Source organism: Poecilia formosa, unplaced genomic scaffold (genome assembly GCF_000485575.1).
Source record: "Poecilia formosa unplaced genomic scaffold, Poecilia_formosa-5.1.2 Scaffold263, whole genome shotgun sequence".
Classification (NCBI taxonomy): Eukaryota; Metazoa; Chordata; class Actinopteri; order Cyprinodontiformes; family Poeciliidae; genus Poecilia; species Poecilia formosa.
Window position 1 is genome coordinate 55,887 of NW_006800202.1, and position 19,073 is coordinate 74,959.

Consider the following 19,073-nt stretch of genomic DNA (forward strand, 5'->3'; position numbering starts at 1 on the left):
GATGTAATATGTATTTTACAGAAATTTCCTTCGCTTGCCAGTCATCCAACATACAGGTGGCAATTTACTGCTAGGCTCTGAACTTGGATAAAGAGGCATTGGCACAGTTACTGCAAACTCTGTCATGGTAGATTTTTTTTTTTTTCCCCCGTGTTTGCGTGGGTTGCAGAAAATGTTAGAACTGCAGACAGAGAGAGACCAGCAGGCTCTCAGTGAAAAGATTGCCATTTGGACAGGTAAATGAAAGGCAGAGAAGGGAGAGGGCCGAGAGGATAAATGAGGACTACAGATAAAGGTAAGCATGGAGAAAATGGAGGGCTCTTCAGTCCGAACATGTCTGAGCGGGAGGGAACAAGATCAGAACAAGAAGAGGGCAGAAAAAGGGGAAGAAATTGTTGGGGGAAGAGAGTCCGAGGAGGAGAGAGAGATCAAGGGCTGAGGAGAGGTAGAAGGATGAATGCTCTGTTTGAATTATGTAAAATACCTGCGTGGGAGAGAGGAGGTGTGTGTTTGAACATCATGACGGAAAAGCAGACAGAGCAACAGAGCAATGAGATGGATGGTGTGATTTAGACGAGAAGTCAGATCTGGAGTCTGAAATGTAAGAACAGGAACAAACAAATGTAACCAACCTGTGTGTAGAATTGATCTTCGGGATAAAAACGGCAAAAACCTGCAGATGTGGAGAGATGAAGCGGGCTTTGATTCTTTCCTGCTGGATTCAGGAGACTGGAAATGATTATTCAACCGGGGCTGTTAGCATGCCACCCTGTGTTTATTAGACAAGACAGCGACTTGTTCATACGTGGGGGAATGTGCTGCGACATGCTGGTTGCTTTTCATAGCTGTTCATATTTAAGATGCTCTGGCAAAAGCTACAATCATTTTGGGACACACTTTTTTTTTTTTATTTTAGCAGGCTGGGAATTTGTCAGTTTATTTAATTTTTTCTAACAGCTGTTGGATAAATTTACATGGAAATTTGCAAAAAGATATTTCTGCTTCCAAATGATGAACATTAACATTTCCATTATCCAGTGGAAACTAGCAGATGGCTTCCAGTCGGTGAATCATAATGACTGGATTTTCCTTTATTGCTCACATTTGACCACATTTGCAAAGCTGCAAGTTTGAGTTTCAAAAATGGAAAGTAAAATCATCAAAGTGAATCAAGAGAAAGGAAAGAAACAATGTCTCTACATAGATGTACTGAATGTACTTTGAGACAACACTATGAAACTAACTCAAATATGCTCTAATCATATCTTAAATGATTGTAACAACTTCATATTTATTTATAAAACGTGTGTAATGGAATGGTGGTGCTGCCTTGCAGAAAGAAGGTTCTGGGTTTGAACTCTGACCTTGTTCTCAGGTTCTCTCCAGGTGCTACATGATAGCTTGTCCTGTTTTTCTCTTGTAATAAAACGGTGGCTTGTCCAGTGTGTAGCCCGCCCCTCACTCTGTGATCCCACATGGATTGTAGAAATCAGATAAAAAAAGGTCCATTCAACTGACTTCCTTCTATGCTTTAACAGAAAACCCATGCTGGTGATAAACATATAATTTGTGGATACTTTCCAGCACAGTCAAAACACTCAAGTGAGGTAAAAATATAGCAGCTGTGAATTTAAGACTCCAACATTGTCGATGGTCAGCTTAGTCATTTATTATTTATGTCAGAAACTCTTTCCATGCCGTTTTCTTTCAGTGAAAAACTAACAGTCACCTTGGTTTGCATACATCTTTCCAGAAATGAGAAATCCGAATACCAGAACCACATTTTAAGGCTTATTTTTACTCAGAAGGGAGGCTGGAGTTTGAGCTTGTATACAGAGAATGAAGGATGTAAAACTAAAGTTTTATTAACCTTGAATGCAAACATTGTCCCTGTTGTATTTCTTGTGTTGCTCGGAGGTAACAGTTTCTTTTGTCCTTTTCACATATAAAACGGGAAATATGTCTTGTTGTAAGTAAAATTATCTGCCAGTGGAACCAGAACTTTTTCATCAATATTAAGTCATTATCGACTTAAAACAAGATCTTAAATCTCGCTGAAAAGTTACTTATAAATTCATTTTGTCTCATTTCAAGTCTACTAAGGTATTTGCACTAGAAAGTAGAACAAAATGTTCTTGACAAGATTTTGTAATTTTCGCAGTTTATTAGAAGGATAATGATTAATATTAACACAAAAACCTGTGATGGTTTATGGCATAATGTACTACATTACTACATTGTCATTTCTAAAAAACAAGCTAATGATCATTTTGTGATAACCGGTGCTAAGTGTAATAATGTTACATATGCAGCAAATAGTATTTCAAAATGTAATCAAGGATTTTATTGTGCTTTGTGTTGATTATTGCACAATGTGGTTTAATGATGTTTTATTACGTTATTATATTGCGGCATTTCAAAGCTTTTGGAGGTTTGAGTTGGTCAAGACAAGCAAGTGGTTGGTTTTTATACTTGACTCATCCCGTGGTGCAGTATTCTCTGAAAATGAGTCTTCAGAGAGGGATCATATAAATGCAGGTGGACGTTGCTGCACCTTCCAAATCGTGATTTGACATGCAGGCTCTGCGTCAAGTTACAAACATCTGGAGGTAACCAACCAGGCACTGCGTCACGCAGGGCTGGACACGGCGCAGTTTGGGTGTGTTCTCTCACTTCCAGTTCAAACACATAAAGTTAATCCCTCTGTTTTGATCTTCATTTGGTTTCCATTACGTTTCTCTGTCCTTCAGTTTCCTTCATACAGTGTATAACACCAGGGGGGTTGGCTTCCACGGCACAAAAAATACCTAAACACCGTCAGAAGGTTGAGTTTTTACTTTAACTTGTCACTTGGACGTTGAGACCAGTAGAGCTATTTCTCATCCTTTGCTGTGACACATTGACTGGCTGCCATAAGAGTCACTTACTTTTAGGAAACTGATATTCAGCGCTGACTTTTCATTGACCTTCCCTGTATTTTGTGGACTGAGGATAGAGGCTGGTGCAGTGATGAAGTTGCACCTGTTAAAAATTCACCAGGATTTGGACAGAAGGTCATTGGTTGGCTGTGTGTTTCTGTGTTTGTTTTCCACAGATTCACACGTTATCTCCCAGCTGTCGGACAGCACGGTGCATTATGTTGTGACTACCTGAGGAAGTCGATGAGTGCTTTGTTTGTTTGATGATCCATTTTATTCATGCATCTTGCGTTTCCTCCTCACAAAGCACCGAAGTTAACGTTCGCCTTATCAGACATCCAGACAGGAAATCTATCACTCTGCAAGTCCAACACCTACTCTGTTAGTGTGAGACGGATGTAGGTGTGTGGAAGTTTGTGGTTCGCCCTGCAGTTTGACCTTTTATGGGTTTTTTCTCCGTCCGCCTCACCTTTGCACTGTTCAGCGCTCATTTTCAGGCAGACATGCGCTCCTGTAGGTGTTTGTTTTCACACCGCCTCTGGTTTTCTGCCGTGTTTGCGGTGCATATTTAGCACCCTGTCCTGTCGACGTCAGACGTGGTCTTACCTGCGGATCTCTGCTTGTCCTTGCAGATCACCGTGCCCGGAGGAAGAGCATAGCCACTGGGAAGCAACCCAGCATGGAGGTCCCTCCCACTGCCCCCCTTCAACCCTTCCGACAATCCGTGAGTAACCCTCCCTATCCTCGGCCTCGCTCGCTGCCTCCGTCCCTCTCGCTCTCCCTCCTCCCTCCTCCCGCTTTCGGCCCATCTCAAACATGTGGCAGACGGGTCAGCGGCACCCCGCCTCACCCCTTCCCTCTGTCCCTGGCCGTCTCCCCCTCCATCACCTTTTGCCCGCCGGCGCAACCGCAGAAAAAGGGCTCCAAGAAAGGGTCGGCCACGCCCCCGTTGCCCCACTCGCTGCCTCTCTCTCCCTCCCTATCCTTCACCCTGCCTCACTCGCCTGCCGCCTCCTCCTCCCCTCCCTTCTTGTACTGGGGAGGAGACTGGAGGGCTGCCGGTTCGAGTCCAGTGGCGGGAGGAACGTTTATCGAACCGCTGCCCCCTGTTGAGGTATGTGACACTGAGATACAGGCTGTTTTCATTGCTAAGGCAAAAACAAAAGTTCTTTTAAAGGTATTATTATACACTGGGGAAAATACATATTGAATATTTCAAACATATTCCAACATATTTTGAGAGTAATTTACCATGTGTATGAAATATTTAAACCAACATTTATCCAGGATGATAGTTTTTCTCATTTTATTTTAAAATTATCTGTTTTCAGCTTAAAGCATAATCTGCTCTGAGATGATGCTGCTGTAATAGAAGATACATTTACATTTTGTATTTTAGCTGCTTCAGACTGCTGGTTTGGACACTACTGTAAAATCTAGCAAGCAATGTTTTCTTCAGAAATCACCGAAGACAAACTTTATTTCTTTGGCAAATTCAACCATAAGAAAAGAAAAGGAGAAACATAATCAACTTTTTTTACCTTCTGATTTTATGACAAATGTGTTTATGTTGCAGTTTGTTTTAGTAATTCATGCTTTCCCTGTTGTTGAAATTAATTATTGAACCTTCATAAAATTATGGCCTAAGTCATTTTTTGCCAAAAATGATTTTTTCTTTTTTCTTTCTTTTTTTTTTGTGCCAAAAATCATCTTTTGGCAAAAAAAAAAAAAAAAAAAAAGAGGTGTTTTTTTGTATTGTTGTTGCCAAAATCACTTTTGGCAAAAAACTGACTGAGGCTATTATTTTAGGAAGGTGACAGAATATAAATGTAGATATTTATTTTGCTCATTGACTAAATTAAGCATGATTGGGCATAAGTCTCACTGCCAGACAGAAGCAAAGTGCTTCCAATGTGATGCTTGGTATGTGAGGGATATGCATAATATGAGCGTCTAATATTAGAAATCTGCTACTTCTCATTTTTTTGCTGCATAGTTTTTGCATTTCTCCCGTTGGAGAGAATTTTGAGCTTTAGTTCTCAAACTACGTCACACAGGACTTTAATTTTTATTTGATTTATCATGACCAAACCTGGGTGAAAATGTCTTCAAGACCAACTAAAACATATTTAGTCTGAGTCACAAAGTCTTTGCAGTTCAGATGAGTGTGTGAAAAGCATCAAACCATGTTTAGTTTTAAACAAGCAGGGCTTTGCACTACAAATGTCAACAGATCATGAGTGTTACATCTGACTGTACAGTCAAATCCTAAAGCCTGAGCAGTGGAAAAATGTGTTTTATTTTTATTTTGTAGAGTAATCAAATGCAAACTAGTTTATTTGCAGCAATATGCTGTCGATCTGCTACAGGAGGTCCTTCCTGCCCATAGAACCAACATTTTGAGTTCCAACATTTAATTTTCCTTTGGACTGATAAAGTGTTTTTAGATCAAATTGAATATTATACAGAGTTTATAATAATTAGCACTTTAACAGTCGCATTACCCTGGAAAAATATACATTTGGAAACGCCAGTCAGGTAAGCCTGTGAACAAATCCAGCAAAAATTACTCCATCAATCTTGAGAGGCAGAGAACCTTGAAATGTTATTTTTATTTTAGCAATGGTTATGTGTACAAAATGAATGCAGCCATTGTCAGAAAAGCCTCAGAAACTGTAGAAAAACAATTTCCTGGACTATTGAGAAGCACAAGGCGAGACGTCAGAATGTGTCATCCAGAAAACTCCAGGAAACTTCAGAAACGACTCTTTCTGAGGAATGTAACTCAGGATTTTGTTGCCACTGGCACAGAACATAAAGTAAAGACTTCTAGACCTTTTGATTTTTTCAAGACAAAAACCACAATAAACAGACTGAAATTCCTGACTGACTCCTCCATCCATTTTGGAAAGCCATTTAAGCAGAAGAGAAAGTTTGATTTCTACCATATCTGCCCAACAACAATGCTGTGAATAAGGAGTTGGATCAAACCTTTACCTAAGTTTAACATCTTTCATCAATCCAGGAACAATTTGGTGATGATCTTTGGACTTTACAGCTTGAAGGAGCATTTTGTCATAAGGCAATATAAAAACCCCTGAGAACCTGTGATCAGTTCTCAAAAAGCAGGTGAAAAAAATGTCAGCAACCTGCGATCAACTCCAAAGTCTCAGATAAAAATAGGTCACCATCTGTCAGAGTTAGAAAAACGGTTCAGCTCTCGCTGTAAACTTTCATTTAAAACTTTAAATAATTAAAATGGCAAAACACAACATTTTCCTGCACTAAAAACATTAGATTTTATGATAAACGCTGAAATGAACAAGGTTGAAAGCAGCTTGACTGCTTTTAATGCAACTCTCCTGACTGCTGCTTCAAAAACGGGTCACGATTTCACCACCAATGTTTGTTATTGGTCTTCAGGTGGGAAATATAATTTTAAAACTTCACAAAAATAATTCAGTGGAGTGACGAGCAAAAAACACACCAGAGCAAAGACAAGAAGGAAAACTGTTTTAAATAATAAGCATTAAGCTGTCACTCGTCCGTTTGTCTCTCTGCTCCATATTAATAAACCAATAATAATCTTTCAAGGGAATTTCAGTTTTATTAAACATTGTCTGTGATTGTTTTTTAAAACATGATCAGTAAAGTTAATTAACAATGTGATGTTAGATAATAATACAGCATATTGGAATTTAATGAAATGCACAATTTAGTCCAATTTATCAGGAGTGTGTAATTAAAGTTTTATCTGAAACAGGTTTGTAGGGATATGTTGAACGCCTGGAACTCTGTGGAAATTGTGTTGCAGTTCGCAGAACGGCAGCCGGGCTTTTAAATGCTGATTTGATGTAAATGCGAGTCGTAGTAAAAGTCAGAACATAGACCGGTTCTTTAAATGTCAGCGAAGAAGGGAAGTATTGAAACACGACTTCTTATTTATCTTTCAAACTGAGATGGAAGCTCAGTGAAGGTGGAGCAGGAAGCGATGTGTCTGTGGACGGAAATAATCTGTTTAGTGTTTTATTCATAGCAGCAGGCATCACACATGAAGGTGCTTACAGGAGCGGTTTAAGTTTTTACGAGCCCTCCGTGTCGCTCATGTCCTCTCTCTGTCATCCATCCTGCTGTTTCGAACACTGTTTGTATCTCAGAATAGGATAACTTGTTTGTTTCCGATTAGAATCGTCTAATTGCTGCTCATTCATTGTGGCAGAACTGAAAAGGCTTTCCATGCACTTGAAAACCGCTGAAGCCGGATAATCCATTAAATGAAATGCAGAGCCTCAATTTGGCTGCAGAGTTCGGAGTGTTTGTCATTATTTCACACTGGTTCAGATGAGTGTTTGTTATATAAATGTTTTAGGTTCTGTGAATTGGGTAATTTAGCCCGAAGAGCAGCAGGGGGATGACGAACATGGCCCAGGAATCCTCCCTCTTTGGTTAGCACCTTGTTCTGAACTGCTGTGGTAAATACAAAGTGCACCTTTTTCTGTTGGTTTCTGCTGGTTTAACTTGGAAATTACCTGCTTTATTTGACCCAAATTTTTCTCTAGCTATTTAACAAAGAGGAAGACAAACTGGAGAAGCTGTGTGGAAAAGTGCAGCCTAACTTTACGCTTTGCGTAGCCCGGTTGATTCGCTCCAAAAAAGTACATGGATAAACGTCTGCTTCACTTTTTTTTTCTTTTTTTTTTTTGCAACATTTCAAATTTTTGCTTAAAATTTGCATGATAATTGGATGGAAACATGACTATTATGTAAAAGCTTATTCGGTGGACCCTATTTCTGATTCATAAACATTATTATTTAATTCTTATTGATCACCCTCCTCCCCTACTTTGCCCTCCCTCATCCAGTCCTTCTTGACTTTGTTATATTATTTTAAATGTATTTTACTTTAGATATGTCTCATTGCTTGAATTTTGCTTGATATTGTGAACCAATTTTGTCCTGTCAGTTAATAATTGTGATGTTGTTACTAAAAAATCCAAAGTAAAGTATTCTGAAAAAAAAAAAAAAAAAAATCTGAAAAAAAAAAAAAAAAAAACTTATTCAGTGGAAAACTTTTAAAACAGCTAGATTATGCACAGTTCAGAGAAATTAAAAATGTCCATCTTAGACTTTACAGACCTTAATTAATGTTTGGACAATTAGAAAAAAATCATAACAACTATAGCTGATTTGGAAGAGTTGAAGGGGAAAAAACGTGTCGCATGAAGATTTACTGTAGGTTTACAAAGTTCCATCTGGATGAATCACAACAATTTTCACTCTCTGCTTTTCCATTTCACACTCGAGGTTGGGCCTAAACAGTTTTAAAACCTGCTAAAGACCAGATCATTCATTTTGTGCTTATACATAAAACACCACTGAAGGAAGGCGCACTTTCTATTTCCCATGACTGTAAATCTTCAGCACACAGACTGAAATAAAATGCTAGAAGGAAATCCCCACAGTGTGCTGCTGCACACAGAGGAACCATTACTGCCTCCTCCCAACCCCTGGGTAGAGAGGATTTACTGTATATCTAACTAAAAATAGCCACAAGTGCCTGTATTATCAGTTTTGCTGATTGGGGCAGCCAATCATGTCAGCGGTGGTATTGCCACCCAAAGGGTCTTTCTTTAGAAAACTTTTGCTGGTAATGCAGCCATTGTCTCTTTTTTTAACACATGACATCCCTGCTCTGAAGATGAGGGGAAATGAGGACAAAGCAGTAAAAATAGGTCAAACTAGAGAAGAGCAGCAGGATTAATGCATCTTAACAAAGTAAGGGGATAACATCCTAAAAGCCTCACAACTTCGAGGCAAATAAGATGACTAGAAATATTATATGTTAGAGATGACATAAATGTGACGTAATGATAAGAAAGGGACTTTTAGGGTATTTTTAGTCCAGGAAACCTGTCAGAAACCCAACGCTGGTAGAAATGACCACTGCAACTTTGATTCTCCTCTTGTTACTGCAATTTGTTTTGGTTTTCAGCCTCTTTCTTCTACCTTTTGACACTCAACCTGTCAGATGGAGGAGCAAATCGAATCGGAGTTAGTCATGCAGACTATTAGCTTGGAACCAGCAGATGGAGCCAAGCCTTTAGTCATATCCTTAAGACAGGCTTCAAAGCCGCTTGACTCACACCAGATGACAAGGTGTCATTTCCCTGCAGTCATTCTCCCACTGAATAATGTCGTTATGTGATAGGTATAGAAATGATCTTTCTGTGCATTAAAAATAAGGGAGTGTTCTTTGATAAATCAGGATAATATATGTTTGATGCACTTATTAAATAATTAAGGCTAATTTAAGGCAATAAAAATGTCCAGTCTTCACGCAGCATTTTTTTTTTCTCTTTTTCATCCTTTTTCTTGAGGTTAATGTGCGCCAGCCAACAAACCGTTATAATCAGGGTCAATGCTAGTTTTTATTGCAGGTTTCATTCCTTTTCAGAAAGAAATTTAAAAAATACAAAGGTTGTTTCGCTTTAGCAATTTTTAAAAGCACACCTTTGATTCTGTTTTAGCCTTTTTTGGTGGAGATCTGTCAACCAATCAGTTTTCACCCACTTTACCACAAGTTGCCCAAATCATCCAGTTTTTTTGAGGCACGTCTTGTAAAATATTGTATTCATGTGAGCTGACTGATTTCCTGCCAAGTTTAGGTCTGGATTCTTAAATTATTTGAAAACTTGAATTTTCTAATAGCAAAGAAAATTTGCTGTAAGATTTGATTTTGATCTCAGAAACTGGAACTTTAATTAAAATGTCCAGACATTTGAGACATTTGAAGTTTCATTACGTTTTAGTTAGTGGTTTGGTATCAAAATTGAATTTAGCCAATGATATGACTCCCAACACCAATTATGTAGCCTGTTGGGAAAAAATAATTGTCTATACCTTCTTTAGGAGAAAACGTTTGTCCTTGTTCGTTAGAACAGAGAATATTTTAAGAACCCTTGTTTCATCTCAAGTGGATCAAAGTATTCTTAACTTAAGTAACATCACTGAAGCCACTGAAGGGCCTCTAAGCAACAAAGAGCACATAATAGTTGGAAAGTGTGGTAGAATATAATTTAGAAGGCATGATGGGAAACTTTTAGACGCTGCATTAACACAGTTCTGATTTTTCCATCCGTTGTATCAGTGAAATATGAATGTGACGGTGCTGCTCCTAATCTTGATCGTGCAATAACATGGAACTTTTCTAAAAATGAACTGAAGACATGTGATGTTAGACTTTGTATAAGAAGTTTGCACAACAATATACAGTGGCTTGCAAAAGTGCTAAATCTGCTTGAATGTTTTTTTACTTTCTGTCACATTACAACTACAACCTTCATTGTTTTTTATTGGTATTTTATGAAGCAGACAGATGTTGTTTTTTTTTTTTTTTACAAAAGAAAAATCTTAAATCTGTGCCTTGTATTTGTACTGAGCCTTTCTGAGTCAATACTTTGTTGCTGCAATCACAGTTTCAAATGTTTTGGCACTGAACTCCAAGAGATTTACACTTTTAGAGACTGAATTTTTTTTGCTCCAGCTCAGTCAGATTGGACAGAGAGCATTTGTGACTTTTCCAGTTTTGCCACAGTTCCAATTGAATGTAGGTCTGCTTTTAAGAAAATATGTTGCAGTTTGTTTTTCTTACATGTGGTTTAACCTGTAAGAAAGCCCATGCAGGACAAACTGTTCCAACAGAAATCTTCATGGTCCACTGCTGCCCACTACAGGATCTCTGGTGGCACTGCAGGCCTTTTTACCAACTGGACATGTGCAGCAGTGTGATTTCTTTTATTAATAAACTGACTGTGTGCTTTCCCTCCTCATGTGTCCCATTTTTTCATTTGTCTGCATTTGATTGTGCACAACGTCTGACACAAACCACTTTGACCCTGCGCTCATCCGACGTTTAAACCAAACCCCACCTGACCGCTGCGTCCCGCTCCTCACCTCTCCATCACTCATCTGTTCCGACATGTTCGCGCCACCCCGCTCGCCCTCCCTCTCCCTCTCCATCTGTTTGTCCCCGTCGCATCATCATCATCCTCCTCCTCCGCCACACTCCAGAGTTTCCTCAGTAAGAGGTTGAAGGGCTCCATCAAGAGGGCTAAGAGTCAGCCGAAACTGGACCGAACGAGCAGTTTCCGCCAAATGATCCTCCCCCGCTTCCGCAGTGCCGACCAAGACAGGTCAGTGAGAGAGCGAGAGAGATGACGCGCAGGTGTGTGGATGTTCTGGATGTGTTTGACCACTGCTGTACACAGTCATACCCATGCATGACATTTTGTTTTTACCTGCTCCAGTCTTTTGAAGATGCTTAAAATAGTAACATTTGTTTCAGACAAAAAACATCCGGGTAAAACTTTTATCTCTTGCTTGGAGTCACATCAGGTCAGCAGATTTGGTCCTGAGATGAGTTTGCATTCAGAGGAATAACCAATCAGAGCAAGAAACTGTATCCCTTTTTTCAAGACTTTTACTGCCAGGCTCTAAAAGTAACAAAAACTTTCAGGGTTTTTTGTTGTTAAACAAAGATGAAGCCAAAATGGAAGCTGTGTGAAAAACTAAGCACACCCCAGAAATCTTTTTCAGCGTCATTGTGGTGGAATATTGGCCAACTACTACGGTCCTACCACAGCATTTCAATCAGACTGGATGTGGACTTTGACTGGGCCATTTATCATTTTCAGATATTGTGTCCTGGATTTGCTGGAATGTGTTTTAACCCTGTTCATGGTCCAGTTTTGGGCCAGAAAGCTTTTCTGTTTTTCTTTAATCTTTGTTTAAAACACGCTTGCATAATTAAATTAAAATGAAATAAAAAAAAATATAGAACTTGTCCACTAAAGTGATTGAAGTTGAAATACTCCTAACTCAGTCATGTCCAAACATTTTGTCATTTGGTCCAAAATTATCCTGCCAAAAATATTTGGAGGTAAAAAGAGAAAAGAAATTAAAAATATTTAAATCACCAAAACTTACATTGTAAATTTTTCTACCTGCTTGACAACAACAAAGTAGTCATTTTGTCTCTTTAAAGGGCAAAGATGTGTACATTATTGTCGATTCAAAACTTCAAAAAAGTTTTGCATGTTTGCCTTATTTGAGACAAGCATTGCTTTCCAGTTTGTAAAATCTTCTGTGCTCAACTGGGAAAGAAAATGATCTATTTTCAGCTACAAGAGCAGGATCAAGGTGGAACTTTGTTTGCTGCATTTAGCCAAGTTTGTGTAAAAAAATTGGTTTTGAGTAATTGTTGCTGGACAGATTAAAAGTAAAAAAAGTCCATCTGCATGGACTACCTGTGCTTTCCACCACTCTTAGTTGAAGTCAGGAGCCGCACAAAATTAGTATGAGGGCTGCAATATATATATACATACACACACACACACACACACACACATATATATATATATATATATATATATATATATATATATATATATATATATATATATATATATATATATATATATATATACATACATATATATATACATATATATATATATAGAGAGAGAGAGAATCAGGTCTGAATGAGCCAATAATCATACCAGAAGTGTCGTCTTCTGGTATGAGAGAGCAGATGAGTCTGGTTGCATCTTCAATGAGAAAATAAATTCACTTTCCACTCTCACTTCAGTATCACTTTCAGCTGAAATCGTCACTGTTTCTCAGTCAGCGCGATGAAGGAACTCTCTCTCCATGGTAACCAGCAGTCAGCCATAATCCTGGCTGTACAGAAGGAAATGAGTTAGTGGGAGATTTGCTTAATTACACCTCCTCTGGATCCTGGACAGACCAACAGCAGAGCAAAGATTCCTCAGCAGCTCAGGGAACATGAATTTAAATCTGCTGGACTAGATGCCTCTCAATGACTACAGAGAAATAAGGTTGTTTTTTTTTTTTTGGTTTTTATTTGATTTTAGATTTTTTTTTCTACCGTAAACCATTTACATTCAGATGAGAAGCAGCCAGATAAAACTTTTTTTAAAGCTCAAAGTCTGTAAGTTGCTATATGATTCAATCGAACGCCAGATGATAATTTTACATTTGGAGTCAAACTTGAGGCCAGAAGTGAACTCATCTGAGAGCTCCAGCTGTGAGACCAGGATCTGCCAAGACACTTTTCAGCTTGATTTATTCCCCCAGAAGGCCACTGAGGGGACAAAACGGACATATTCTTGGTAAAATGAGCTTCTTGCCATAATGTTTATTTCAAAAATCCATTTTCACCACTTCTGGACTTTCTTCATTATAATTCAATGTTTTATTCTGAATTATCCGGGGAGGATTTGCGTTTTTTTGTTTTGGGTTACATTCTTGGCCCTGAGGTCCAAAACAGTGACTTTTGTGAAGACTTTTTGAAGTTGTTTTTTTATTTATTCATTTTGCTTTTTGAGGTCTGACCACTGATTCTCAGACGGATTAATATCTGGAAAGTTCTTAACTTTGACCCACTTTTTGTTCTGAAGTTTTCTTTGTGATAGTTTTCTGTCAGCGGCAATATTCCCAGCAGCAACTTCTTGTACATTCGGCCAGTTTAATCCAAAATGTTGACACCCTGTCTGCGTTGATGAAGACTGTAGGAAACTGTTTGCTTGGCCCCTATTCACCTATTTTCTGAATATACTTTAGTGAATAATTATTTGACAACTTGCAGGACCCAAACACTGTTTATGAATCGATATGTACTTTCCTCTACACTTCACAGCAGTACTTCATAAGGGTAAACCAGGTGTGCTGTGGTGGCACAGGGGTTAAGCACAACCCACATATGAAGGCTCTAGTTTTCAATGCGGCTGTCGTGGGTTTGCTTCCCGGTCTTCCCCTTCTCTCATTACCCACTTTTTTTGTCAATTTAAATAAAAGCCACTAGAGCAATTAAAACATTTCCCCCCCCAGAAACTATTGACCATCAATAATCCCCAAATTCATTTTAAAAGACATTAGATGACACATTAGCTAGTTTGCCATTTGTTGCCAAGTGACTGATGATGACGTTGGTGACAAGCTTTACCCAGAATGCACCTGGATACAATAAGGACAATTCATTTGTAGTTTTGTGTGTCATAAAGTTAAATATAAGAGTGAAAATAAACCAGTCATGTGGCACAACATTTTATTCAATATTTTACACTCACTATGTCCCTACAATCAGTCAGTCTGGTAAGGTTTTTAGCAACCATGAGTCAATAATGGGGCACCCTACTATATAACCTACTGGGGTATCATACATAGTTTTTGACAGGAGCCAGGAGGCTCTCCTTTACATTTCTCATCAGGTGTTATAAAGAAAGCTTTGATCCCTGAAGGCATGTTCTGCCTCCATGTGGGCCCCCTGTAGGTCCAGGGCAGGGACCTGCTCCTTCCCTGATGTGATGTCACAAATATGTTACAATTGTGGGAGGAACTGTTTGATGTTGATTTCTAAATTAACACCAGACTGAGTTAATTTAGAAATCAACACTGGACTGGATTGCTTTTTGTTTAACTCTTTGGAACTCTTTAGTGAGTGTTAGAGAAACTAATATAACTAAAAAAAATAGAAACACTCATGTTGTTGAATTAACACTGTATTTTTAACATACAACACTTGCACTGGAAATCTGACACTTCCGAATTTGCTGTGTGAAGTCAATCTTATCCCTCAATCTTATCCACATTAGCAAATTTCGTTTGGCATTTGGCCAACACTTCAGACACTCAGACAAAAGTTACATGTCCTTAATTCATGAAACTAAACTTGCAGAATATTTGAGTCAGTATTTGTTGTGTTGTGTTGTCTTCTTCCTGAGTTTTGTTCCACCTCATCTGACGGTTTGCAGGTATTTGAAGACATATTCTCTGTTTTGAAGTGTTTCTGCTGAGAACTGGCTCAGTCCTCCGTTTTTCCTCCAGCTCTCCTGCTGTCTCCCCAATCCCTTCATGCTCCCCAGTCTGCACGCATCCTCCTCTTCACTCTTCTTCCTTTCAGACTCTCCATACTCTCACATCTTCCTCTCTGAAGAATCCAGTGTTTACATAATGAACTTAATTTCCACTGAGAGGTCGTCTTTACCCTCAACCCCCCCATCCTCTCTCACATTTTGTCATGACTTCCTCCAGTCTTTCTCTGCTCTCTCTGTCCTCCCTTCAATCTGACTCATTCTTTTAGGTCTATTTTTATCTCTCCCTCTCTCCATGAGCCTCTCTCTCTCCCTGGTTCCCTGTGCGATCAGTGCTCTGGTGATGAACGTTATGATTGGGTTTAGGCACAGGCAATCGTGGGAAAAGTGAGCGCAGAGCCGAGGATTTAGGTTTTCTTCATCTCCATCCTTGTTCTTTTTTCTTCTTCTCTGGGGGTTTCCTTGTTCCTGACCAGCGCTCCTCACTCTCTGGTTAGATTTATCGTGTCATCATTTATCTGTCGTAATGGATATATGACTATCAGCTGCTTCTGTGTGTGCATGTGTGCACTATAGTAAAGGTGAGCATGATGAGCAGTGGTGAGTGTTTGTTACTGTGGAATGTTTGCATAAATATGTCAGAGGACTGATTTTCTTTTAGAAATCATTTTAATGTACATTCTCTCTAGAGCATAAAAAAACTGTAGAAGAAAAATAAAAATATCTACGAGAAAGTTATGGCATAACATCAAGTAACAGCATGAGAGTGTATTTTCTGCAGGATGTTCTTTGAATTTAGCTAGTAAAGCTAATCACTGGACCTTGTTTCTTTCTGGACAGCCTGCCTGGTAAAGCAGATTTTCACTTCATAAACCCCATTTTGGTGATGATCTATGCATTATCTTAAAGCAGCTGTGCAAGGAAAGCAGCAAATGCACGAGTGGTAAAAAGTTGTTCTCAGTCATATGACACAATATTTATGGCACAAGTCCATTTTCATAACTTCTGGAGTTCTTTTTTCATTATGATTCAATGTTTTATTTTGAATTATGAAGAGAGGATTTAAATTTTTCTGTTATGCATTCATTTTTCAAAGAAATGAATCCATCCTTTTTTGGAATTAAGGAAAACAACACGGATGCGTAGCTAATTAAATAAAATGATCATCATTAGTGTGAGCACTGCAGTAAAAGCAGGAGCTCTGGTGTTTTGCTGCTCTAAAACCTAGTAGAGTGAGTCATTTTCAAACTATTTGAAGTTCTTGGTTGTACTAGAAGAATGATTATTCATATGTGCAAAACATTTTTATTGATTCTTAGGAATATCCCAGCATATTTAAAACAAAATAACCAAAAGCTTCATGCAGACTCCACATGGCTCAGTTAGCATGTAAAATTATAAAGTTAAAGACAAAAGACTGAGGAGGTGTAGCCTGTTTCCATCTTCTCTCTAAAACGAATGTGGCAGAACTACTTACATATTTCAAACTTGCATCTGAAAGAACTATAAAATTTCTGGAATTATGTCCTGGGTTCAAGTAGGGATGTTTTGATGTAATGCACAGTACGATGTTTAAAAAAAAATCTATCAGCTTATCAGCTCAAACACCTGATGCCAGCTGTGAGGCCTGGTGGTAGAAATAATGATTTAGGATAGTGGCATAGCCACAGAATCTCAGCGTCCCGCAGTCATTGAGAAGATCATGAAATCTTCTGAATACCAAAATATTCTAAACTTAAATGTGAGACCAAACAGGAATCCCAAACAGGACATGTACAATAGAAAGGCTGAAAAAGACCCAACCTGGTTGAAATGTGGTGGAAGGAAAATGATCTGAGCAGAAACAAATGTTTGCAAAACAAATTTCTTTAGAAATGTGAGAGAATGAAACAACTACTAAGATGTTTCTGATAAAGTTGATTATACAAGCTGTTTTACAAGCTGTTAAATCATATTGTTGTCATATTATTATTGTTTTTTAAACACAAAACAGCCATGTTGCATTTCATTGCCAGAAACGTCGCACTTTGCACGTCAAAGTTTTGACTTCAGGAAACCTTTTAATGTGATTTCATCCAAACCGGAGCTAAAAAAATGATTAGAAAGAATAGAAATGGGATACCACTGAAGAACTTTTCTTTAAAAATGCATTTTAAAGTCTGATTAAGAATCCTTTGAGGCCTGTTTATTTTTAAATTAGATTTACATTTCTCTCCAAAAGAAAAACTCTTATAGTATAGATACTAAATAAAAAATTCAAGTCAATTAAGTTTATTTTCTATCTTGTCATCTCAAGGCAAATAATTTATTGTGTTAGGCTTATTTATAGTTTTTTTTTAATCTCAATCTCTTAATGCAGTTTAAGATTATAATACATAAATTATTCAAACTGGTTTAAATTAAACATGATTCTAGTTTCGTCTGCACTTATCCTGTGCTACATTGCATTGATAGTCAAATAAATTTTTATTTATATATATTTTATTTCCAAGATAAAGGGAACTTCTGCGACTTTAATATTAATAAGTGTTGCTGAATTGAATTTAATATGAATGAAAAATAACATGAAAGCATGTTAGAATCTGAAGAGCTGTTACATTATCACCCTCATTCACATCCCATCCAGTTTGAAATGCAGAAGTATGTAAATGTGTTTGGTTTAAAAGGAATATCTGCATGTGCTACCTCCAGTCCTAATGGATTATTTGGAAAATTATGAGCTGGTTTCCATCTATCAACTGGTTCTGTGGTTCTTTGATTCAATAGCAGTAAGATAAAAAGAATGAAATGTGTTTTTAATGTTAGAATTAGCATATAGATGCTGACATGAAGGGCCAAACCGTGATGAAATGACCTCCTCCCCTTCTTCCCGCTCTGCTCCCACATCTGACTGACTATCTGTCTCCCAGGACCCGTTTGATGCAGAGCTTCAAAGAGTCCCACTCCCATGAGTCCCTGCTGTCTCCCAGCAGCGCTGCCGAGGCGCTGGACCTCACACTGGACGAGGACGCCATCATCAAACCCGTCCACTCCAGCATCCTGGGACAGGAGTACTGTTTTGAGGTGAGAGCTGAGTTGCACGATGGTCGAGCAATGGCACACGCCCACTTTTAGTGCTGGGAAACAGAATCTGACAAAAAACAAAATAAGAGTCTGATGATCAAGGTTATAAAATTTGCATTGGTTTTGTAAAGTTTTCCATCACTTTTTATTAGTGGAAACTGATAAAAGTCGAGGTTGAGACATTGTTTTGGCGCCTTAGTTGCTGTCTCCATAGTGACTGATGGCTGTGGTACCATTGGCTATAACCTCAGGTGACAACGGCTTCAGGAACCAAGTGCTTTGCGTGTCGCTCAGCCGCAGAGAGAGACAAATGGATCGAGAACCTGCAGAGAGCTGTCAAGCCCAACAAGGTGAGGGGAGAGAAAGGGATGCGGATGATCCCTGTGTCTGTTTGTCTCTCTCTCTCCTCCCCGTCTCCTGTTGTTGTTTGTTTTCCAATAAGAGCGCACCGCTTCATTTCTCTGTGTGAACTCCATCCCCATGTCTGTGTGTGTCTGTGTCGAGCAATTTAGTGGCGTCTGCAAGCAAAGTGTTAAAGCCTCACGGGGGTAATGTTTCAGGGCGGAGGGTCCCGGTTGCTGTTTTTGAAAAACCACTAATCGGGTAATGTGATTTGGGTAAATTGTGCGCAGCAGGTCGATGTGCACCAGCTCAGCATGTCTGTGAAAGCTGATGCTCGCTGATACTGAGCAGCTGAGAGGAGCGAAAACAAGCCAACATGACTGACTCCAGGAGTTTCTCACGGCTCTGTGGGCCTCATGAATGAACCGGCGCAGTCGAAAGCTTTCCTGACGGGGATCTTCACCTTGTTAAGTGGTACTAGCTTCTTGAGGACTTAAAAAGTTGATTGCACAGCACTGCAAAAATCTTACTTGGGAAAATATTACCCAGTAATTTTGATGTAGTTCCTAGAGCAAATATCTCAGTACACTTGAAATAAGACAAAACTAACTTACAAGTAACTTTTCAGCAAGATTTGGGAGCTTTTAAAGTCAGCAATTCCTTGCTGATTATTTCACTGGGAAAACTGTCTTGTAGTGAAATAATCTAACTAATTGGTATTGATTAAAAACTGATATTTTTCATCATTATCAAGGAATTATTGCCCCTAAACGGACACACACATATAAAATGATTAAACAGCCATTTGTAGAACTCTTATATTAGCATTTTTCTCTGCTAAAAATAGTGAAAAACATTT

At 38.6% G+C, this 19,073-nt stretch overlaps 1 protein-coding gene across 7 annotated transcripts in view; it reads left to right on the plus strand.

Moving 5' to 3' along the window:
- The first annotated feature begins 237 nt into the window (after positions 1-237).
- syngap1b (synaptic Ras GTPase activating protein 1b) overlaps positions 238-19,073 on the plus strand; it is a 54,710-nt gene continuing 35,874 nt past the window's right edge. For 4 of the 7 annotated variants that reach the window (XR_001664552.1, XR_001664553.1, XM_016680948.1 and 1 more), the window contains exons 1-5: positions 239-295; positions 3,551-3,642; positions 10,989-11,110; positions 17,719-17,872; positions 18,124-18,222. Coding sequence is in view for 5 of the 7 variants with exons in the window: in XM_016680948.1 (XP_016536434.1) it covers positions 277-295; positions 3,551-3,642; positions 10,989-11,110; positions 17,719-17,872; positions 18,124-18,222 (486 nt within the window). In the remaining 2 variants the exon portion in view is untranslated. Of the gene's footprint in view, positions 296-3,550; positions 3,643-10,988; positions 11,111-17,718; positions 17,873-18,123; positions 18,223-19,073 lie in introns of all 7 variants that reach the window. The other 3 variants (XM_016680945.1, XM_016680947.1, XM_016680946.1) reach the window with 2 other exon arrangements.